At 50.9% G+C, this 24566-nt stretch overlaps 1 protein-coding gene across 7 annotated transcripts in view; it reads right to left on the reverse strand.

Moving 5' to 3' along the window:
- The window catches only part of Crtac1 (cartilage acidic protein 1), a 157503-nt gene that overhangs the window by 13509 nt on the left and 119428 nt on the right, over positions 1–24566 (reverse strand). For 4 of the 7 annotated variants that reach the window (XM_026394750.2, XM_077798855.1, XM_026394749.2 and 1 more), the window contains 7 exons: positions 23198–23280; positions 22239–22339; positions 21645–21813; positions 11205–11350; positions 10477–10519; positions 7962–8105; positions 7385–7512 (listed from right to left, as the gene is read on the reverse strand). In XM_026394750.2, the coding sequence (XP_026250535.1) occupies positions 7391–7512; positions 7962–8105; positions 10477–10519; positions 11205–11350; positions 21645–21813; positions 22239–22339; positions 23198–23280 (808 nt within the window). In that variant the 3' untranslated portion in view covers positions 7385–7390. Of the gene's footprint in view, positions 1–6861; positions 7135–7384; positions 7513–7961; positions 8106–10476; positions 10520–11204; positions 11351–21644; positions 21814–22238; positions 22340–23197; positions 23281–24566 lie in introns of those variants that run through there. The other 3 variants (XM_026394752.2, XM_026394753.2, XM_026394754.2) reach the window with 3 other exon arrangements.

The raw sequence follows: 24566 nt of genomic DNA on the forward strand, positions 1-24566 counted from the left end.
GTGGGGATCTTCTCCTACTCATTTCTACATCCTCCTTCCCCTGCCCTACGTGCCTGTCATGGGGCCTGCCTCACCTTGGCAGGTGAAGAGGGGATGCAGCCATCCCAGGCTGCCTGGAAGAGGGAGAATATGCAGTGGTGTAATCCGCAGGCCCCGGAGGCAACCTGCCTCAGCAACAGTGCAGGCTAATGCAGACATGCAGCAGTCACTGAGTGATGCAATTGAACTGCAAGTAGTCCTGGCGTAAGTCAAACAAAGGGTGCAGGTAGTGACCACAGGCCATCCCTTGCACTGGGAAGCAGCTCTCAGGAGCACTGCTCTGGCTGCGTTCTTGTGGCTCTGCTCATGACCTCCGGGGAGGGGAAGGAGGTGCACAATCCCCACCCCCCTCAGCCTCTGCCCGTACATCCTGCACACCATGGTTTGAGGAGGGTAAAATCTTTTTTTTTTTTTTTTTTTTTTTTAAAGAGAGAGTGAGAGAGGAGAGAGAAAGAGAGAATTTTTAACATTTATTTTTTAGTTCTCGGTGGACACAACATCTTTGTTGGTATGTGGTGCTGAGGATCGAACCCGGGCCGCACGCATGCCAGGCGAGCGCGCTACCGCTGAGCCACATCTCCAGCCCCGTAAAATCTTTTTTGAGGGTTACTTTTCCAGGAAGTCTGGACTGGGGGCCCTAGAGGGTGAAGTACCTTGAATGGGCGAGTGGATGGACCGATGGATGGATGGATGGATGGATGGATAAGTGGGTGCAGGGAGATGACTGATGGACCAGAGATGAGTGAGAGGGCTGCCTGGCTTGAGATGGATGCTTGAGGACCCTGGAGAGGCAGGTGAATGGATGGGTTCCGATCAGCCCAGTGCTCCCCTGTACAGATCTAAATGCAGGGCTGGACTCTTCAAAGGGAAGATTCTGTGCTCACCTGGTCCTCAAATGAACTCTGCATTTGTAACTCTGAGTGATGGATGTGTCTTGTTGGGAAGGATTCTTATAGGTCTAATATCACCCCAGTTAATGACTTATAGATTGTTGTAGAATCAGGTGCGGCTAGAAGTGAAACCAGGAGGTTGAAGGGCCGGGAACAGATTTGATAATAATCCGTGCATTTCATCAGTCCAGGCTTCTTACATGTTTTATGTTTTTCGCTCCGTCCATCAGTCCTGAGTGCCTTACATGTTTTATGTGGAGGGAGCTTTGCCATCATTCCTCCACATTGGTATTACTGCTTCCATCTTGCAGATGAAGAAACTGAGGCTTAAAGAGGAAATAACTAGCTTCCTGCCACTTTGGGGTGCAAGGTGGAGTGTCTGGGATTCAAAAACTGGAGTCTTTGATCCCCAAGTCTCAGGGTGAAGAGAAAATTTTAAGATGGAAGGAGGGGAGGAGGGAGAGCCGGGAGAGTTTTGCACCCGGTCTCCAAAGACAGTGTGGCTTCTCAGCACGTGAGACTCTGCAGTGGGCTGAGGCAATGAGGGTGCCCTGGACACAGCCCCAGGGCCTCTTCTACCTCCTCTGTGCATCTGTCTTCCAGGGCTGTAAATCTTGAGCCTGAGCCTGCAGCTGCAGAGAGGGTGTACATTTGATTTATCTTCCCCCATTTGGCCTAAATGTGTCCCTCTTCCACCGTCCCACAAGGAACTGGGGAGCTAAGGTGTGTGTTTCTCACTTGGAGGAGCTCCTCAGAGGGAGGAAATTAGCCCTTTGATTGGGAGGTTGCATTACATGATTCTGAGGGTGGAATCTTACATGGCCGCTCCAGGCCTAGCTGTGCAGAGGGGCTACCTTTATGGGAATTGCTCTGGCCCCCGTCTGCTTTCTTCCTGGCAGCCTGGCTGGGGATATGGGGTTCCAGGTGGGATTCATTGGGAAGGGGTGACACAGTCTCCTTCAGTCCCACCCTCATCCCCATCTACTGCCCCTGACTCTCCTTGTCAGCTGTCTGACATTCAGAGCTTTGGTCCCAGCTGTGCCAGGGCCCAAGCATGGCCCTTTTGGTCACTTGGTAGACATGGATCTGGGCTCAGTTTCCATGTCAACAAGACAGGAAGAACCAGCACTGTGCCTCTTATTCCTGAAATTGTGTATGCACTTGAGCTTCTGAAATACTTGGGGCTTTTTGGAGAAGGCGACTGTGAATGGCCTGTGGCTGAGCTCTTGGGAGAGCAGAAGGCAGCGTGAGCCAGGAGGTGGCCTGGAGAAGGAGGCAGAGTCTGTGGTCTTAGGGAAAGTCACGGGACCTTTTTGCATTTCAACTTTCCCACATGAAAGGATGGGGCTCTATTAGATGACTTCCCAGGTGCCTCTATACTTAATGCTTAATACTTAATGTTTAAGTGTTCTAGGGTGAGGGCTGAATCCCAAGCCAGTTCATTAGTTTCTGGTGACCTTTGCTCTGTGTGGTTGGTCAATTCCATGCCCACCTGCTCCACTGACCTTGTTTTACGACTATTCTCTGGAGATGACATACATGACCACTAAGCTGAACATGGCACAGCCCAGGCCCAGGAAGGTGGGCTCTGCCCCTTTATGACGGTTTGCAGTCCTGCATTCTTGTTCCTGCTAACCTGTCAACATCCTGGGAGTGGCCAGGCTCCTCCACATCTTTTCACTACCCCGGGGTACCCAGCAGCATATGCTGTAAAGCACAGGGGCTATGGCACTGCATAGGTCATGGAGCTCAATCCGGAACTTTGCTACTTAATTATGTCAAGTTCATATAGTAACTATGAGGTATCCAAGTTAAGGTTAACAGTCAAATGTAATAATAACTCTGTGAGGCTTTGTCCCTTCTTTACAGATGAGCAACTGAGGTTCAAGGACCCCTCACCTTCGGTAAGTCTTTACCCAAATGCTACTTTCCCAGGTAGGCCCTCCCTGGCCCACCCTATTTAAAATGACAGTGTGCCCCCATCACTCCACTCCCAAATTACCTTGTTGCTGTTTCTCCCCTGCTGCCCACAGCCCTTAGAATCTTCTAACATGCCATCCAATTTACTCCTTATGTTTATTACTTAGTCCCTGGTATATGCTACCAGTGCAGGAATCTTTGTTAGCATTGCTCACAGGTGTACATCCCAAGTCACTAGAACAACACCCAGCACATAGTAAGTGCCCAATCAATGCATGTTTCGTGAACATCTGGTTAAGTAACTTTCCCAGGTGTCAATTATCGGGAGATTGTGCAGTAGAAGGCTTAAGAGCCAGGCGGTAGAGATAGACAGTTTGGGATTTGAATTATAGTATTTGTCACTCTAGCTAGCTGTGACCTTGGGTAACTTATTCTTCCTGAGCCTCAGTTTCTTTGGTAATAAAATAGACGAATAACATTTGTCTTGCAGGATGGGTGGAGGATTAATGGAGACACATATGTAAAGTTCTTGGCATATGGTGGGCATTCCGTAAATGTTAGCTCCTTTCCCTGAGGGTATTTTTTTCTCTTCCTGCTTCTCGTTTTCCCTCTGATGGCCTACCCTTTGACCACTTCACTGTTCAACAGCAGCTCCTTAAGAGGACGGAGCTGCTGAAGGCGGGGTTGGCATTATCTGTGGTGTGAACCAGCCCAAGCTCTCTTGCCCTCCTTCTTTGTCCTTCCAGGATGTGCCTGTTGCCAAGGAGACGCAACATCAGCCCTTGGCAGGTTCCTGGCCCCTGGCTGGGGTTCTGGCCACACACGGAAGGAGCTAGACGTTGAGGATGGGTGACCATGTGGGGTGGGAGGGGGGAGGAGAGAGCAGGGACTCAGCCTGCTTCCTGGGCTGGGAGTCTGGGTGGGGGGCATCCGTTTGGAATCTGCTGGAAAAGCTCAGCTGGCTCCGTAAGAAAGTGAAGTGTTCACCCTCCTGTCTCCATGCGGCTCTTGGAAGCTACACTGGCCTTCTTTCCTGGGCTGAGGTCCGTGACACCAGTCCGGGTGTGTTTCCCAGACCCTGGGAGGGGGCCATAGCAGCCAGAGTGACTCATAATCAGACTCCTGGCCCTCAGAATGGCACCTTCCCAGAGCAGGGCTGGCCACTGTGTGGACAGATCCTGGAAGAGGCCTGGCGGATGATTTCACCATTTTGCACCAGAGAAGGCCAGCCAAACTCCCCCCCTGCGAGGGTCCTCACGGCCATCTCTTTTGGAAGAGACTGAGGGAGGACTACCTCAGGTACCTGATCCTCTGGGGACTCCATTTCCTCCCTTCCCACCCCAGCCAGTGATCTTGCAGCTTGAGAGACTGTGGCATTTCTGTAAAGCAGTTACCCACCTGGAGGAAGGGGGCTGGAGTGGTAGTTAAGAGCACAGGCAGAGAAGCCAGACTGCCTGAGACCCAGTCCCGCCTTTGTGTATTCCAGCCTCGTGACCCTGACAAACCACTTAGCTTATCTGTGAAACTGGGTAATTATAGCACTTTCCTTTTGGGACCATGGTGAGGCTTCAGCTTGTTGATTCTTGCAGAGTTTAGATCTGACCCAGACCTGCCACTCACTCGCTGCAGACTACTCCTGTCTTCTTCAGGGGTACATTCCTGAGCAGAGGCTGTATTCTTGGACAGATGAAAATGGTATTATTATTATTTGGCCTTTCTTGATAAATGGAGTCTGGCAATCCAGCCCACCTTCTGCTCGGCAGGAGTGGGTTTCCACTTCTCCATCTGTATCATCCCTGCTGGGCCCATTTCATGACTCGCCTGCCCCTGAGGGTCTTTGTTGTTTTTGTTACATCTTCACATCCAGCATAAGCCAACAAGGGTGTCAGGAACCTGAGTGGGGCTCTGAGACAGAGAAAAGACAGACCTGTCTGTGCTCAGAAGGGGGCAGCAAGGGTTCATTCGCTGCTGCCACTGCAGGTCTCAGAGGAAGATGAATTAGAATAAGAGGGGGATGGGTATGCTGGGCCTGGCTAGCCTGCATGTGGATTTGCACTCACATGTCTGTGGCTAGAAAATACAGGTAAGCGAATACCCTGAACTTGAGCCACCTGGCTCAGAAATCCTGGACCCCCGTCCACTGCGCAGTTCCCGTTTTGGGGGCCCAAATGTTGAACTATTTTCTGTATCTTTTCGTCTCATATTTTTCCTAACACAAGCATCTTGGGGACAGGAGGCTTGATTTCCTCAATGGAGGGAACTTGTCACATTCCTTATGGAGAGACCGAGGGACCAAGTACTGGCCACACAGGAGGTTCTCAGGAAATGCTTGCTAAGTAAATATATGGATGGATGAATGGATGGATGCAACCAAGAATTTAGCTAAACTTTTTGTTATCCCCCTCTGGTCCCTGCACTTGGTAGTGTGGGGGCAGAAATCAGGTTACCTTTGCTCACCGTTATATGTCTAGAGCCCAGTTCAGTCCTGGGCCCTTGGCAAGTGTCCAATCTATATCTGCTAAATGAACGAACGAGTGAATGAAATGGAATGAAAAGCCTTTTTGCCCCGGAGTGTGGTCACTGTAGTTGTGCTCCTAACAGTTGGGAGCCTTGAATTCCTCTTTGTAACTCCCTTCTGACTCCACCCACTGAACAGAGTGAAATGACCCAGATAGACCCCGTCACAGGAAACTCGAAATACAGGAGTTCAACGCCTTCTCTGAAGCTGTCATCCTGAAGCTTCTGGTGTCCTTGGCAGACCATCTCCCCCGTTGTCTTGTCCCTTCCTTCTTGTGAGGCCAGTCAATGGGCCCTGTTATCTTGTCATTTACAACTGCATTTGGAGTCACCCCTCTGTGGGTTTTGGGTTTTGCTTATCTCACTATCTGAGATCCACTTGTTTAGTTCTAAAAAGGCAACAGCTTCCCGAATGACTGGGGATAGTCTCAGCAGTGACAGCTGCCCCTCACTCCTCTGATAAGACACCATGGTGGGAAAGGGCTCCAGCCCTGGCTTGGGACCCGTTGGCTCTGTGACCTTGAGCAGAGTGACCTTGATCACTTCATCTCTCTGAGCCTCATCTCTGAGGCCCTTTCAGATCTTTAATTTTATGTCATTACACAGGAATGAGTTTTCCAGAAGTAGAGCGATTTTTAAGTGGGTCTATGCTTCTCAAGGAAATTGTAGCTGTTTTCATTTTAAAACTTTTCATTTAAGCTCCTGTTCTGAGTGTAAAAACAGCACTAGCTACAAGGAACTCATATTTTGTGATTTATTGGGAGTATTATTATGATATCAGAAAAAGGTAGTTTTTTTGTTAAATATGTTTTTAAAAGGCTTGCTGCATTCTTAAGTGTGATTTTATTATATCTTGGAGCAACTTTTTTTCCCCCATGAAGAACAGATCTGTGATTTATAATGCGCCTTCACTACCCGAGGCTGGCTGTGAACATATTCCGTAGCGTTACATCATCCCTAAAGGCTGCTCTGGCTATAGGAGCTTCCAGATTTCTAAGCACATTGCAAAGATTGAATTGCGAGGTTCTTTCTAGAAATGAGGATAACCTGAGACTAGCCAGACCCACATCCAGGCACATATGGAAGAATCTTAAAAAGGAAAGGGCCTTTGAGGATATACCAGCCCAATTCTATTGTCATTTAGATTAGGGAAATGGAGACCCGGAGTGGAGAAGTGACCTCCCCCAGGTAAATGGCGAAGAGTGTTCCCTTACTGTCTGCCAATTGCTCATCTCTTATCTCTTGTTTGATCCAAACCCTGGTCCCCCGCCCCCCAAAATGAACATTTTTGTATATACCCAAACCACTGCTCATGCCTGGGGTGGTGCTTTCCCTGTATTATGACTTGTTTTCCAAGCACCTTCTGGTGGAAGGGCTGCTGCTACAACCAGCATCTGGCCCAGACACATTTTGCCCCCACTAGCTAGGTGGTGATATGTAGCAGAGACTTTATTGGCATAGTTTCCCCAGAAAAGAGGCTAGAATACTTAAGAAGTTCAAATTTTAACATTTTTATCCAGAGTCCCAAAGGCTCACCCTTTTTCCCTCCCCTAATCACTTTGGACTCTAATAAGGCTTTTCTGCCACAGGAAGTCAGGGTGCACAAAGCAGAAACAGCAGAAGCTGGACCAGCAGGTACATGATACATTACCGAATCAACTGAGCAAGCAACCACGTGGGAGCCATCTTTGTTAGGGGCAAAATAAGAACTTCACGAGAACACAGGAAAGACAGGACTATCTTGATTCTTCTGAAGGAGTGAGGGAGGCTGGATGGGGTACAGGGGAGACTTTCTTTTTCTGTTTTCTCAGAAAACATGCAAAGAAAGACTTCACAAACAACTAAGGTTGCAACAGTATCTCCCAAACTTCCCTTTTCAAAGATGGCCACCCTGCTGTCCACTTAGAGGGAGCACATGGCAGAATCTATTGGGTATGGAAAGAGACAGGCAGCAGGAGAGAGATTTAGTTTTCCACAAAGGTTGTTAGTTTTGTATTTTTTTTTTTTTCCTTTATTGATGGAGTTTAAAGTGCATATAACTGAAGGCAAAGTCCAAGGCCTAGAGAAAGATATGAGGCCTGAGATAGAGGCTCAGAGATTCTAAAGGCAGCCGAAGAAGAATACCCACCTAAAAAGGCCACTTGAGCTGCAAAAAGGACAGGGAAGGGAAGTAGAGAATGGGGAAGAGAGAAAGGAGAGAGGGATAGGATTGGGGTGGAGGAAAGAGTTTGGGAGGAAGAAGACAAACATGGGTTCAGAAATTTAGAAAAAGATGACTCATAGGCGTTAGTTTATATCCCAGCTATGAAAATATGGGCTGACCTCTAGGTAGGAATGCTTGTTTTAGGAGATGTGAGAAGAATGATAGCCTAAGGCCAGGACAGCACCCCTGGGGCCCTGTAGGTGGGGTTAGTAGTAATGGGGCCTCTCCAAGCTCCTGCTATGATTTTCCCTGGAGACTCAATGGTAGACTAAGGAGACTGTCTATATTCAGGAGAAGGCAGGGCTGAGGACCTTGATCTGTGGCCCACCCAGAGCTTCCCAGTGAAAGACAACTTTGATTTACTACTAGACTGTGGCTGGGGGCCCACTCACCCACACAGGCTGTGCCATCCTCATTAGGCTCAAAGCCCCGACTGCATCTCTTGTTGGTTCGGCATCTGTAGCTTCCGTAGGTGTTGACACACACTGGCTTGTCTCGAGGGCACACAAATGGGAACTGGATGCATTCATTGGTATCTGCAAGGTGAGGGTAGCCACTCACCAGGGAGGTGTGGGGCAGTGGGTCCTAGCTCAGGCTGTGTGCCCACCCACTCACTCTGTGACCTTGGGCATGTCCCTTCTTGATGGGCCTCCATTTCCTTTCTTCAGTTCCCTTGGCTGGCTCCTCCCTACTTGACTTCTACATGGTAGGGTGGCACTCAGGCTTGGTCCTGGGTCTTCTTTTCTATCCACCACAGTTTCTCTAGGTGATCTCCTTGCATATGGATGACTGCAAACTTTCTGTCTCTAGCCATAACCTCTCCTTTGAGCTCCAGACTCATGAATCCACTCACCAATGACCTACTTGACAGTTCCACCTGGATATCTAACCACACCTCAAGCTTAATATGTCCCAAATGGAACTTTAGATTTCCCTCAGCCCTTAAACCTCTCCTTCCCCCGTTCCCATCTTCCTTAGCTCAATCAATGCTACCAACATCTACTCAACTGCTCCAGAAGAAATTGGAGCGATCCCCCAATCCTCCCTTTTCTTCACCCCCATACACAATCCCACAGCAGGTCCTGTCCGTTCTGCCCCCACAGTGCACCTCTTGCCTGTCCACCTTCCTCACTCCTCTGCCACCACCCTATTCCCAGGCCCCATGATCTCTTGCCTGGAGTTCTGCAGTTGGCGCCTTACTGGCCTCCTGGCTTCCACTCTTCCCTCCAATCCAATCTGCAACTCAGCAGCCAGAGTGATCTTTTAAAAATGTGAATCACATCAGGTCACTCTCCTGCTTAACTTCCAAGGGCCCTAAGAACAAAATCCAGCCTTCTTCCCAGAGCCTGAAGCCCCTCCTTGACCTGGTGCTGCCTCCTCCATGTCATCTCAGGCATATGGGCCTCCTGCCTGCCCCTCGGGCACAGCAAGCCTTTTCCTACCTTGGGCTCTTCACCCGTGCCCTCTCCTCTGCCAGGAGAGCTTCCCACTCAGCTCATCCTGAGGCTGCATTCTTCTCATCCTTGGGGGCTCAGCATAAAAGAATCCTATCCAGTATCCCTCCCTGCCTACACTGTTCAGAACAGTTTCCAGAGAGCATCTTGTTTACAGGTTCTTAAACCATCTTCTCTAGCTGTGTGATCCCATGGTTGGGGTCAGTCTCCCTCCACCAGAAGGAACACCTCTCAGAGCAGGCACTTGGGCTGCACCCTGAGGGCCCAACATGGTGCTTGGTACCATGCAGGAGGCATATCAATGCCTGTTGGATGATGAAAAGATGGAGGGGGCTGACTTGGTGATCTGGAAGGGTCCTTCCAGCATGCAGAGAAGACCGTTTTCCATACACCTGCACTGTCTGTTTAGCATGAGGCCAGGGTGGGGACATGGGGAGTGTGGGGGAGTCACATCCTCCTCATCCACCCTGAGCCTCCCTGCTCTTATGCTTCTGCATTTTGAGGTGCTTTGCCCAGACAGGGCTCTTCTCTGGAACATTGCCTCTCTGTGTCAGTCCAACTCCTTATCATCCCTCAGGTCCCAGCTCAGTCCTTGCTTTCTAAAGGTGGCCTTCTAGGACCCTCTCCAGAGGGTTGAGGGCCACTCTTGGTACTCTCAAGCCCCTGCCCCTGCCCCATTCCAGTCCTGATCCCATGTGTGGCCATTGATTGTTCACTGTGGGTCTGTCTCTTGGTTATGGAGAGGATGGGGCTATCTGTCTAACTGACTTGTGTACCTCTGCGGCAAATGCATTAGCCTGAAGCTAATGTGCAGCTTTAGAGTCGACTTGGGTCTAAGGAAGGAGGAATCCTTGGCTTGACCCCTTGTTACTGGTCACTAGAATGGAAGACGCCAGGTTGAAGGTCTTGTGGACACTGAGCCTCTAGGCTGCTCCCTTCCTATTCTAGGCTCTTGGGAGATTTTCAGAAGGTCACTGGATTTTTATGGCACTACCATCTAGAAGCTACCTGTCCCCTAGTACTGAACCAGTATGTAATCTCCCACCTGCTCTGTGACTTTGCACCCTGCTTTGCCTGGATGCTCCCAACAATGGCCAACCTTGCCTGTCAGACCCTACCGGCTGCTTCCCTGGCTGCCATGGCATGTGGCTCTTCTACCTGCACCAGGACAGAGCTCGCCCACCAGAGTCTCCACTGTCTTTATGCTGGCTCCCAGGATCCTCTATATTCATGGCATGAGACACTGCCAGTTCCCAGAACTGCAGTGAGTCAGCCTGTCGGTCACTCCCACCTTGGTGAGTCATATGGCGGTTGTCTTGGCATCTGGAGTCCCAGGGAACAACACCTTCCTCTCCCTGCCTTTCCACCCTTGGTCTACACCCTGGATATTGCCACTGGTCAGGCCAACATTTCCCAGGGAGTGCCCATCCCCTGGGGCCCGCAGACAACTCACCCATGCAATGGCCATTTTTCTGCTGGGAGAATCCCTGGCCGCACTGTAAGGTGGGCAGAAGCAGAGACAACAGTGAGTTGAGACTGTCCCATCTCAGGCCTCCTCCTAGTCACAGCCACAGAGAAGCTGTTACTCTGACTCCAGCATGAGGGGTGTTCTCAGTCCTAAGGCCTGGGTGGAGTCCCCTCCCTTCTAGGACCCTTTGCCTTGCTCTGAGACAGGAGATGGCATAGTGTGCAGGGGGCAAGAATGAACATAATTCAAACTCCTGCTCATTTCCCTTCACATGGGTTCTGCATACCTGATCTGGACCAGAGATTGGTCCACAGGTGTTCCTTAAAGAACCCTAGAGGCTCTGTACAGGGTCTGAGCCCCACCCTTAGGGCAAAAGGAGGTTTCATAAGATACTTGGAAAGAACCAGGAGGGCCGCAGGGGACCTACAGGTCAATTTTTAACCCTGCTCACAACTGGTTGTAGGGCCTCAGTGGGCCTTGGGTTCCCTTTCTTGGTCTCAGTTTTCTCCTCTGTAAAATGGATACAAAACACTTGCTCTGACAATTCTCTAGGATTTCTGAGAATCAGAAGAGAATGTGATAGTGTTGTTCAGACTACAGATGGGAGGGATCACTCTGAAGCCCCCCATTATTCTAGCGGCCAATGCTACAGCCCGTGAGATTGTGGGTGGCGTCTGCTTTTCTAGATATGAGGTCCAGATGCCTTGGCCCACCTCAAGTGGGGCTGGGTCCTGAAGTTTGTCCTCATCCCGGGGGTAAAGGATCTCCAGCACTGAGTTCATCTTCTCACTGGCCACGCTCTGGCTCACCATCTTGCCATCTGGCCACGTCACTTCCACACTGCTGGCTTCATCCCTCCCTGTGGGAGGAAGGACATCGGTCAGCAGCAGAGGGGAGAGGGGCTCTCAGCCAAAGCACTGGCAGTAATGGATTCCTTCATGTAATAAAGGCATTAATGGAGTCCTCTTCTACGGGCTAGGGAAATGAACGAGACAGATTTGAGGTGCCTCCTCTTTAGACTAACACTGTACAACAGAACTTCCTGCCCTGATGGAAATCTTCTGTGGCCATCTGTGGCTGTTGAGCACTCAAAGTGGGACTAGTGGGACTGAGGAAGTAGAATTTTAAATTTTATTTAATTTTAAACAAATTTACATCTAAATAAAATACATGATTAAATAAAATACATGATTGATTTAAAAAATACATTTAAATAAATATATTCACACATGGCTGATGGTTGCCATACTGGATAGCACAGCTGTAGAATTTACATTCTAACCACAAGTCAAGTAGCATGAAGCTGGATTTGGGGAGGTGGAAGGCCTGGTGGTCAGCGACTTGACTCTGGCATCTGGACTCCAAATTCTGGCTCTCCTACTTACCCTGGTGTGTTGGACAGAACATGGTGGGGAGCAGGATCCTGGGACCCCTGGGACAAACCCCAGCTCTGCAGCCAAGTCACTGTGGACTCCTGGGCATCCCTCTTCCATATCTATTTATGGAGCTCTGGTAGAGGGCAGGCCCTCTTTTGTCACTGAATGTCCCTGCTGTCAGGGGGCTTCCACTCTTCATGTGGGACAGAGGCCAAACACATGAACAAACAATCATGCCAGATATCAACAAGCTCGGTGAAGAAGGTAAAGAGGAACTGGAGGCTGGTTGGGGCTCTTCGGGATAGCCTCTTGGGGAGGAGGTATTTGAGATGAGCTCTAAATAAAGACCTGGAAAAGATGGGGTGGAGGGCACTGGAGAAAGACCATTCTACAGAGCTGAGATGTTTACAGGAGGTGGCGGTGAAGCTCAGACAACATTCACGGTGAATCCATCTGCACACATCCCTAAAGCAATGTGCTACATCATTGGCAAAGAGCAGGTGGGAAAGATTTGTCAGGTGTTTAGGCTTGTCAAAGACTGCCCTGGCTCCCTGCATAAGGAACCAGGCTGGTCCCTGTGGCAAGGTCAGGCTAATGGTGATGGATTGGGGAGGGCAGGGGGGCTGGGCCTCACCTCCAGGGAGGGGATGAGCTCCTGGACCACCACCTGCACAGGAGATGGTGCTCAGCACACATAGGAGCGATGAACACCCACCAGGGCTGACCGGATGTGGACACATGCTCTGGGGAGCACTGGGGACCCTCAAATCTATGTAGTCCCTTAAGCATCATTCCTGGGCTGAATAAATGGCACATCACCCATAGGAATGCATGCCTATTTTTCTCCTAATGCATGTGGATACTGTCAGGAAATAAATGACACTGGAAAGTGCTGTTGGATTCATACTGGCTTTTGGTCCTTACCATCCACCAATGGATGTGACAATGACAGTTACTATGGGGGTGGAGGGTTGTCTGTGAGGTATTTAGATGCATAAAAGAGATTCTCATATTTTAGCAAAGGGGCCTGAAAACCTCATGCAGGCTGAGATGGATCTAGTGAAGGGTGCAGAGGTCTGCTGAGGGGCGGGGGCCAGGACAGTATCATGGAGGGGAGCACCCAGCTACCTCTTTCTGTCCAGTGGGGGGACATACCAGCCACATCATCCGGCTCCCCGGTCCTCCCTCGTGGGTGTCCCTCCCACCCTGCTTCCTCCACCCTTCAGAGAATTCTCCCTATGTCGCTATGTCTGCAGGGAGTGAGGTGGGACCAGGTGCCGCAACCTGGAGAGTCCCAATTCCTGGAGGGGAGGGCAGCCCTGTCCTTATGGACACCGCAGTCAGCGTCATAAGGACAGTCCTGTACTCAGTTATTTTTCTTGCCACAGAGCCCAGCTCCTCCCAAGCCCAACCACCCTGGTTCTGGGTTTGAATTATCAGGCCAGAAAGTGCTCTGCCTCCCCCGCCTATAACTTCTCCTGGGGAGGGGCGGGAAAGGGGCTGAGGAAGGCCAACTACAGGTTTTAATTTTTCTGTTTTGAAGCAGACTCTTGAGGTGCAAGAGATTTGGCATTTTTAGGGTGCACAGTGCCCAAATTAACTGGCACATGTAAAAACTATACATTTCCCATTAAAAAAAAAAAAAAGGAGACAAAGGAGAGCAAATGTTTCTCACCTAAGCCAACAGAACAGCGACAGGAATACATTTTCCAGCCTGCCTGAAGTGCCACAAATAACTCAAAAGAGCTGCCGAATATTCATAGACCATCACAAATTTACAGCCTGCACTTGCGGTGCCTGGCGCAGTCCAGCCCTCCCGCTCCAGACCCAGGAGGGGCTGGGGCTGTGGCAAGCCGGCCTGCAAGGCACAGCCTGGGCTTCCTCCTCAGCCACTGACTAGCCTGTGGATTTGAGCCACCTCTTTGGGACTCAGCCCTGTCCGTATGAGGGGTGTGCCATTCCAGCACCCCAATACTCCCAGAAGCATGGACTTCTTCCCTGCCCGCTGATTCATCAGCGTCCTCACCACCAGTCCCCAGCCAGCGGTCACCCTGCAGCCCCCAAAGGGCTTCCCCTTGTTGGTAATAACAGTGAAGGCCGACGATGTGCCCAAACCTTACAATGTGCTTCACGGTGTTATTGCCTTGAGTCTTCACAACACCTACCTGAGGAAGAATTCATTCCTGCCCCCCGCCTTTTTTATGAGCCAGGCTGGGGATTGAGCCCAGGGCCTCACTCATCCTAGGCAAGGGCTCTTCCACAGAGCCACCCTCCCAGCCTCCTTTTAAATTTTAATTTGAGAAAGGGTCGCACTAAGTTTCCCAGGCTGACCTCGAACTTGCCATTCTTCTGAGTAGCTGGGATTATAGGTGTGCACCACCACGCCCAGCTAGGAAGGTATTAGTTTTATAATTTCCATCTTAGAGATGAGAAAGCTGAGCCTTGGGAGAAGCAAGAGGATTTCCCATGGTTCCTCAGCTCAGGCCTGCCTGATCCCAGAGTCCCAATCTGCTGTACCCTTGTCACACTGCCCACACCACACCCATGCCCAGCAGCCACTGTGTGCCACGTTTTGCACAGGGATCTGAGATTCAGTCATGAATGAGAAGGTCCCATCCTGGAGGAACCAATTTCCTGTGGGAGCAATGAACACAGTGGTTACATGATCATAAACTGGGAAGGTATAGCGGTAGCATTGGTGCCACTCTGAGAGAGGTGGGTCATTTCACTTGGACATTGAAGGAGGGATAAGAGTCTGTGAGGCTGAGATGGAAAGGAAGGAGCATTCCAGGCAGAGGGGACAGTGTACAGAGGTATGGAAGGACATGGTGTGTTTGAAGACCAGGGTGAAGTTCAAAGCAGGGAAACAGTGTTAACATGTGTGCAGTGGGGGGAAAGGAGTTTGAGGCTTTTGTACCTGTAAGGTGGGTGTTTTGTCCCCATTTTTGGAATGAGTCCTGGTGAAATGAAGTGACTTGCAGATGTCTGAGCTAGGACTAGAGCCTATCCTTGGTCTTCCTGATCCCTCTGCCCCAGGGTACCCGAAGCAGAGGAAATTGAGACATCTCAAGTATTCAGGAAGCTGCACACGAAGGGGGTTCCAGTTTCCAAGACACCGCAGCCTTCAAGATGGCCACTCGGCCAGGCCTGTGTGCAGGGGGGGACCCACAGAGGAGGGGCCTCAGGAACCAGCAGAGACATAGGTCAGGAGCCGCAGTGAGTCGCCTCTGGCAGCTTTTAAAGGACAAAGGCCAAGGAGGCACAGAGAATTGCGCTTTTCACAAGAATTACAAGCAAAACAGATGGTGGGAATACAGTTGGCGGAATATTTTTACACTTTAATAAAGCAATTTTTATGTGGGCCACTGAATTTTCCTTCCCTAAATGAGCACCAGCCGGCTTGGAGGCAGCTCTGAGTCACTAGCAAACAATTAGCTTAAAAGGAGGAGGGATGGGGGGCGGGGGAGGCGCCGTCAATTCCGGGATGGGGGTGGATGCTTGAGTGGGTGACCCCTAGTGGGGGCTGAGGAGGCGAGTAGATCACTGGCACTTGTTTTTATTTTCTGGGCTTGGTAGTGAACTGGCTCAGCCCACGACCAGGCAGGAAGTGGGGGGCCAGGATATGAGATTCACAGGGGGGCTGTGTGGGGCGGGGCTGGGGAGCAGTCAGGGAGCCTCTAAGCAGAATCACTTATTAATGAGGCTGGTGGTTGGTCTGCACCCAGGAAAGGCAGGGACAGTGTGCAGAGGAACTGTGGAATGTGGCCAGGGGCTCTGCTCTCTGACAGTGGGTCCACTGAGAAGAGAGGGGTCTACAAGACACACTGAGGACTCTGTACAACTGAATAGGCCCTGGGGGACCCCTGGAGGGCAGAGCCACAGCAAGGTCCCTGAGTGTTCTTGGGCCACATGTTTTGCAGGCCAGGCTCTGGGGAGGGAGCTGGGAAGTGCACGTGAGGGTCCCAGATCTATGTGGTTGCTCATGCACATCTAGCAAGGCCTGGTCTGGAGCAGAGAGACAACTGCGGGCTGGTGTGTACCACGGAGAGCAGCCACGAGCTGGCTGTGATGGGGCCAAGGAGGCTGTCCACTGGAGGCACACATGTGTGCTCACCTCCGTGTCCACTGGCTTATATGGGCTCAGCATGCCCTGCTGCAGACAGGAGGAGGCAGAGAGTGATTTATGGAGGGAGTACAGGAGCAGGGTGGTTTGGGGGGTGAGCTGAAATCCTGTGCGTGCGGGCAGCAGGGTTTCCTGCGGCCCTCTTCCCTCCAGACCTCATCTCTCAGTCACGCAGAACCCCAGGGCAGGCCTTTCTTGGATTTGTGTTCTGGATGGCCCCCTTCTCACCTCGAACTGCTCAGAACTGGAAACAATCTAGCTGTCCATCACCAGGGGACTTGGTAAATAAATTATGAGTGCTGCCACACAGTGAAATATTCTGCAGCATTGAAAGAAAACAAAAGAGATGCGCACCGACTTGGAGGGATGGCCAGGCTACATGGTTAAGGGAAGGAAGAAAGCAAGTTATTGAAGAAGAATCACCATTTTTGTCTTTTAAAAAACTCCCAGGTAGTATATATTGATGAATATGCTCTTTTGTGTATGTTGTACATGACAAAAACATCAGAATCGTGGGACTGTGAAGAGGCCGACCCAGACCTCCTATTCGAAAATCATTACTTGTCCTCCCCCTCTCCATTCCTGATCCCTTCCTGTTGGGGGCATTTTCTGTTTCCATTGCACTTGATATGAGCTAATGTTTTAGATTTTCACCTATTTATGGTGTTTATTGTATATTCCACATTTCTCTTCCTTCCACTAGAGTACAAAAGCTCTCATGATAAGGACTATTGCTGGTTACCACCTGGCACATAGTAGGTGTCAGGAAGTATGAACTGAATAGATGAATCAGAAGGTGTGAGGGGAGGGGTGTTGGGAGAAATGTTTATTTTTTACTTAATATTCCAAACACACTTGGTGAGATGGTGGGTGATTTTTCCTTTTTTTTTTTGTATGATATATTTTCTCATGTTCCTATAATCGATATGTAGGAAAGAGAAAAAAAGTTTTCTAAAAACAAGAGCAACGCTGCTCTCACCTCAGGATTCTTGGTATGGGAACATGGCCTGTGCTACTGGCTTGCGGGTCCCTTGACAGCATGTCCCTTCACAGCAATGATGGCTTCGATCTTCCTGGCTCTGCAGACACCCCTCTGCCCATCCTGCCCTCTCCAGGTTGGCCCGAGAGACCACTGACAGCTTGGTCAGGTCTCCTTTTCCAGGCTTCCATTTCTTGAACTGACCACTCCCACCTCTGGGCCTTTGTCCAGTCAGCCTGGTCCCTAGAATGCTCTTCTCAGTCCCTGCTCATGCCTTCTAGATTCTTGCCATACTTCTAGACCTAATTCCACCCCACTTCCCTGAGAATGCAGCCTGGCACAGAATTAATTTCTCTTGGGCTGGGGATATAGCTCAGTTGGTAGAGTGCTTGCTTCACATGCACAAGGCCCTGGGTTCAATCCCCAGCACCACAAAAAAAAAAAAATTTAAAAATAAATAAATAAAAGAAAAAAAGAATTAGTTTCTCTTGTCCCTGGTTCTAAGACCCCTGGACTAGTATGATGGTGCATCCAAATCTGTATTGCACGGATTTGATGATGGCTTCGATCTTCCTGGCTCTGCAGACACCCCTCTGTCCATCCTGCCCTCTTCAGATTGGCCCCAGAGACCACGTGCCTGCGTCCCTGTGTCCACCTGCCCCTTCCACTGGCCCATGCACCTGGAGGGCAGGTAATATTCTTACCTCTTCCCCCAGTCTCTGCCTTTCTCCTTTTCCCCCATGTCTCATTTCTGTTTCCATCTTTCCTCAATATCTGGCCTTCCCCACCAGCTCCCTCTCTTCCCGCTCCATTGCTGGCTTCCCCATCAATCAGGGGTATCCATAAAGGAGATTCCCCCGGGGCTGCAGGAAGCCTTGGAGCTGCAGGGATAGAGCCTGCCTGCTGCCGTTGAGTCCCAGGCTGCTGGCCCTGCTGCCTGCTGGGCTGCCTCGGGAGCCCTTGCTGATCTCAGTTGACCTGCAGGGGCTTGTCTTTGAGAACAATCTTCCTTCAAGTGCCTCTCTGGGAAGCAAACCCTGCAGAAGACAGGAACCTGCTGGAGGACCCTTTGGAGCAGTTTGAACCAGAGTTCAAACCAAGAACAAATCCCAGGGACCCTCACCTGCACTTCCCAGCTCCCTGCCAGAGCCTGGCCTGCAACATGTGGCCCAAGAACACTCAGGGACCTTGCTGTAGCTCTGTCCTCCAGGGGTCCCCCCAGGGCCTATTCAGTTGTACAGAGTCCTCAGTGTGTCTTGTAGACCCCTCTCTTCTCAGTGGACCCACTGTCAGAGAGCAGAGCCCCTGGCCACATTCCACAGTTCCTCTGCACACTGTCCCTGCCCTTCCTGGGTGCAGGCCAACCACCAGCCTCATAAAAAAGAGTGAGGACTGGCATGAGGAGGGTGCAGTGGACATCACCCTGAGTATAGGAGACAGTTGGCTCCCAGTACCCTAGATCCCACCAAATGACCTGTTGAGGCTGCAGTTGAGGAAGCAGATCTGTTCTCTTAGGGGTGGAAAGACGGATTCTGGCTAGAGAAGGGACCCAGGGAGGCCCATGACATACATCCTAAAACAGCAAAGGCAGCCATGGGACCTGGGGACAGCAACCTTAGTTCCAATCTTGGCCTCACCATTGATTTTCTATGTGAGCCTCAATTTCCTTATCTGTCCAATGGGGTGGGAGTTGATTTCAAGGCAAATACCTGGATGAACATCCCATTTCTGAAACTATTGTGCTCACCTTGGTGCTTGAATGCCCCCCCTCCCCGAGTCACTGAGGGGATGCAGATGTACAGAAAGAAAGAAGCAGAGCAGGATCTTGGCTGGCCACACCCAGAGAGTTGGGGTGGGGGTCACTGTGGTCAGCAATTCAGACCGTGTCCAAGGAGGTCAAGACCAGCCCTCCTTACCTTCCCAGGCACAATTTAGAGCAAGTCACCAAACCTCAGCCTCAGTATCCTGTCCTGTAAAATGCAGGTTACGATGCCTAATTCATCACGTTGTGGTGAGATTTGAATAAACAGTTTATGCAAAGCACTTGGCCCAGTGCCCGGCACATACTAAGTGCTCCATAAATGTTGACTAATACTATTTTGCAAGAGGAGTATGTATTTAAAAGTTGCCTTGTACCTTTAAGGCCAGCATAGCACACTGTGCCTTAGAGGTGATGGATGCCCTGACCCATCCAGGGTGCCATAGCCCAAGAACATTCTCATATAACCAGGTCCTGGGGCCCCTAAATATTTATTGCTTCTTTTTCAGACTACATAAATATTATGTGTTCCCTATAAAAACTGGAACACATATACACCAAAACACGGAAGAAAATAAAAATTATGTCTCCAAGCAGGCCGGGTTTGAATCCCAGCTCTGCCATGTAAGTAACACGTGACCTGGGGCCCCTTTCTTAATTGTTCAGATCCTCTGTTTTGTTGTTTGTCAAACGGGGACATAATGCCCATCTCAGGATAGTCACAAGGACTAAGTGAGGCAATGAGAACCAGGGGCACAGCCCTGCCTGCAGGGTGGGAGTTACTGCGGGGATCTAGCCCCTCAGAGGACAGCCCTGCTCCTTTCAGTTTTTTCTACGCACATACAGCACATGTATGACGTCAGCACTGATAGACATTTATTTCAGATCATTTATATCAGATCATCTTGCCTAATCTTTTTATGTTAAAATCATATCACTTCATGAGGTGCTAACACACAGAAAGGTAGGTGTCTGGTTTGAACCTGGGAGTCTTTTGACTCAACTGCTTTCTTAATTTCTGTGTTTTAGCAGCTACTCCCGCCCTGCCCCCATGCTCTCCACCTTGATTTCCATTATCATAAGCCCTGCAGCCCTGAAGAATTTGTACACTTGTATTTCTAATCCCTCCATGCATTTCTTGTAAAAAAGGTTTATTTTGAAATAATTGGCGATTCACAGCAAGTTACCAAGAAGTACAGAGTGGTCCTCTGTGCCTGTCACCCAGCTGCCAAATGGTTACAGCTTCCGTAACAACAGGACCACATGGAACCCAAGAGCCTGGCATGGGGCCTCGTGTGTGTATAGTTCTATGTCATTTAACACACTTGTGGACTGACAGCATCACCACGGTCAAGATAACAGAACGGCCCCCTCACTACAGAGTGGTCCCTTGGTCATTATACTCTTCCCCTTTGCCATCTCTCACCCTGGAACATCAATCTGTTTTCCAGCTCTCTGGTTTTGTCATTTCAGGAGGGTTCTGTGAAGGGACACATGCTGTCTTGGGAGATGAGCTCTTCTCACTCACCACGGTGCCCTGGAGGTCTACCCTAGGCTTTGTATCAATGCTTTATTTCTTCCCTGCTGAGTAATATTCCAGGATGTGGATGTACCACAGGTTGTTGAACCATTAATCTACTGAAGGACATCTATGTTCTCTTTTTTTTTTTTGGTTATTAAACATAAAGCTACTATGGACAACAGTGTAAAGACTTGTGTGGATTTAAGTTTTCATTCTGCTGAGATAAATGTCTGGGGATATATAGATGGTCCCCAAGTTACGATGGTTGAACTAATGATTTTCTTACTTTATGATGGTGTGATAGGCACTCAGCAGAAACTGTACTTTGAATTTTGGATTTGGATTTTTCTCCTGGCTAGTATATGCAGCATGAGGCTCTCTTCTGATGCCAGGTAGCAGCAGTGAGCTGGGGCTGCTGGTCAGCTACATGATCATGAGGGGAACACCTGGTGCTCTCAGTGCCCTGTGCTGCTGAGCCCAGATGTTCGGGAGGCTCGGTGGCCAGGTGTGTTCCAGGCATTCTCCATTTGTAATCTTTTCAACTCATGATGTGTTGGCATTGGGGCAGAACCTCCTGACGTCAAGGAGCACCTGTAACAGCAGGCTCATGTACAATAGTTGTATGTTTAGTTTTTTTTTTCCTTTTTAAAGAATCTACCAAACTATTTCAGAAGTGGTACGAGTTACATTTGCATAGCCATGTGGGAGACAGCCAGCTTCTCTCATCTCTCAGAGCTCTCCACATCCTCACCAGCATTTGGTATTGTTACTATTTTGCACTTTCACTGGTCAAATAGATGATAGCATCATCTAGTAATGCCGCAGGCATGCTGTGTGTGTGTGTGTGTGTGTGTGTGTGTGTGTGTCTGTGTGTGGTTTTATACATATAAAAAGATCAGATTTTTTCATTCCCCCTCCTTGGCTGAGAGCCAGCTTTTACCCATCAGGTCACCTGGCTCCCGCTGAGAACACAGGGCTCCCAGGCTCTATTGGAGGGAAGACACCAGGTCTTGGTGTGGCACCTTAAAGACTAAACCAGCTCCCAAGAGGCCAAGGGAGGAACTGCTCTGGGCAAGTCTGATGCAGACCAGCACAAGAAGACCAAGGCTATGACCTTGGACAAATGGAAGATAAATACTCTGAACTGATTCCAGAGGTCCTGGAGTGGGGACTTCTGAAAGCAAGGGACATGGAATCCTGGGCAGCCTTCCCTACCCCTTCTCCCTGAGCCCAGGCTCACTGCAGAGCAGGGTTTGCCTCTGGTGGCTGGTGTCCACCATGCTGTCACAGTGAAGTGGCACCCTGAAAATGCTCGGGCTGTGAGTCCCCGAGTTGGGTGGCATGCTGCAGGACTCCAGGACCTGCTCCCTGTTCCCTATTGGGCCCCGACTCACCCAGGCCAAAGTGTGCCACGGGCTCCATCTCGCACAGGTAGCCCGAGCCCCCGTCGATGATCCTCAGGTGGGCGCCACTCTTCTTGGTGTAGAGCACCACCTTGGCGCCCCTGGCGAAGGCCCCAAACCGGGTCCGTGGCACCACTCGCAGCCAGTTGTTGCTGAAGCCCTGCAGGGAGGGAAGGGCAGACCTGGCGTCAGAGCACGAGGGACAGCAGGAAGGCCACGGTTGATGGGGAGGATGAGAGGCACAGGGGTGGAGCAGGGCAGAGGAAGAGGAAGAACAAGGCAAAACAGACGGGTGGAGAGGAAAGAAAGGCCCTGCAAGAGGAGGGAAAGCAAGAGACTCAGGAAAAACAGTTTGGGCAGAAAAGTGAGAGCAGCAGGTGAGAGGCTGAGGGCTTCTCCCTGGAGGCGACCCTTCCTGAGGTCCACTGGGCAGCCAGGAATGTATTTGCTTCTCCAGGGACTGGGATTTCCATTTCCCAGCACATGGGTGGCCAGCAAGCCTCCTGGGCTGCCCTGCCCTCATCCATGCAGGGTCCAGGGGAGCAGGCGGGGCTGGGATCTATAGGTCATGAGATCCATGCACACCTGATTCCCTCGGAAGACGGACAGTGGCTGAGCCATGGACTCTCCGTGGGACAAGATGAGGTCCAGCATGCCATCTCCATCGAAGTCGGTCACCACGCCCCCTGCAAGCAATGCAGATTTTACCTCTGGCTTAGGCCAGCAGACCCCTGGGGGATAGAGGCACCTGGCCAGGTACAGCAACCACAGCTCTGAGGGTGGGAGGCAGAGAAAGGACACAGCTCTGCGACAGGAGGACAGGGCTCCAGGCTCCTCTCTCCCCTGCCTAATGGCCAGCTCAGAATGGGATTCACAGCGCAGGACCTCCCTCCCCTCCCCTGGATGTGGCATGGAGCAGGTGGGTGCATGTCACTCACACACTGGTCCTTCTGTTCTGGTTTGGATAATATACCTTAACATTTGCACATTTTGGGGGGTTAATTTATCAGTGTTTCAGTCCTTGTTATAACACAGAAAGGTGAGGTGGGGCAGATAAGATGATATCCATTTTGTAGATGTGGAAAACAAGACCCAGAAACCAAAGCAGCTTTACCAAAACCATAGAGTGAGGCAACAGCAGACCCAGGTGTTGGGTCACCTGGTCTAGTGCTCTTTGACACCAAGTTGAGTGCCAAGAGGGGTCACACACAGAATCCCCTTCCTCAGAGCAAAAGGGACCCATCTTACTCCTTTCCATTCTCACCCTGCAAGGCTTGGCTGGACAGCTGCTGCCCACACACCCAGAGAATCCCACCCCGCTGCCTGCTGTCCTGGGACTGGAAGAGGGACTGTCCTGCTCTGCCTCCTGCCTGGCAGTCCCCAGGGCTCCTCCCTCTCTGCTCTCACCCCAGCCCTTGGGTCTCAGCCCTCAAAGCAGCAGGAAGGGGAGGAGCCCTACGGTGGGATTGGTTGCCTGGTTCCACCTGCCCTCACCCGGAGCATAGGCAGAGTCAGGATGCGGGGTACAGGCCAGGTGCCCTCACCTGTGCCCCGGCCCTCAGGCTCCAGGGCGTCACCAGGATTGAGCTCCTCGATGAGGGGGTCTCCGTGCTCTCTGCGGATGACACTGAAGGAGAGAGACAGGCTGCTTATGGTGGGGCCCCAGAGGCCTGGGATCCAGAGACCCACTAGCTCTGTCCTGTCCCCTGAGCAGCCCCAGGCCCCATGTGCAGGGACTGCCACGGGATGCTCACGCAGCCACTCTCTGATCACAGACCCTGCTTACACCGTGGCCGTTCCCTTCTTGGGTTTTAATTTATGTTGGCAAATATTGATTTTTCCTTCTCTAATGGATGAATTATAGACAGCCTGGGGAAGGGCAGTTGACGGATGGAGAAGGGCAGGGGGTACAACTACCTTCAACTGACCTTCGAGCTCTTCCATGTGGCCCTGGGCTTCCTAGTTCTGGATGCTACCAGGGCCCAAGCTTCATGCAGATGCCCCCTCCCCCATCCTCCTAAGGAAGCCAGCCCCTTCTCCTGGCCTTTGGTGCTTCCTGCCTGTGTTAATGCTCCATGTGAGCATCTTAGCTCCCCAGTTGTTCTGTGAGCGCGCTGCAGGCTGGAACCTTGCATATTCATCTCTGCTTCTCCTGCAGCATCTAACACAGTGCCTGGCTCTTAGAAAGCTCCAAGCAGGTGTCTGTGGGATGTGAGAGTAAATTCCAGGGGCCAACGGGAGGAAAGAGGTCCCTCTGGGTTGCCGGGGTTCTGTCTGTTTTGAACTGCAAATCTTGGTCATACATATTTACCTCTGGGAAGTCTGCTGTCAAAGTCCTTCCCTGTTGCCATATTAAGCTGACTGCTGCTGGTGTCAGTGAGCCTCCCTCTCTGACTTTCCTCACTCATTATATTCTCGCAGCCGTGGGTACTCTGCCCTCGCTGTGTAGAGCAATGGGGGACAGCAGGGGCAGGAAGAGTCTGCATTCCTCTCTCTAACACACACTCTGTCAAAGCACAGAGAGCCAACAGAAGGCTGTGATGTGGCCGGTACTTTCAGGAGGAGGCCAGGGCCCCCTGTCTGAAGCCTATGGTGGCCGGATGGCAGAGAGAGAGCTGGCAGACCTGCAGGGTGCCTGCAGGGTTGTGCAGATCCCATGAGGTGTCCTCTGTCCACATGGGCACCTATGTCAAGCTCCTCTGCGTGTACATCAGAGTAACCCAGTGGACTTGTGTGTAAGTGTCCCTGGGTGTGTGTGCACCTGCTGAGGGGTGACACTTCAGCCTGTTGATACCCACAGCCCTTGTCATCATTTGTGTGCTGCAGCTCTGCCATGGCTTGGTAGAGTGACACCTCTTGGTTCAGGTGACACTGATGTTAAAGATTCCTAAGGAGAAACCCAGGCGTTTATGT

Source organism: Urocitellus parryii, chromosome 5 (assembly GCF_045843805.1).
Source record: "Urocitellus parryii isolate mUroPar1 chromosome 5, mUroPar1.hap1, whole genome shotgun sequence".
Classification (NCBI taxonomy): Eukaryota; Metazoa; Chordata; class Mammalia; order Rodentia; family Sciuridae; genus Urocitellus; species Urocitellus parryii.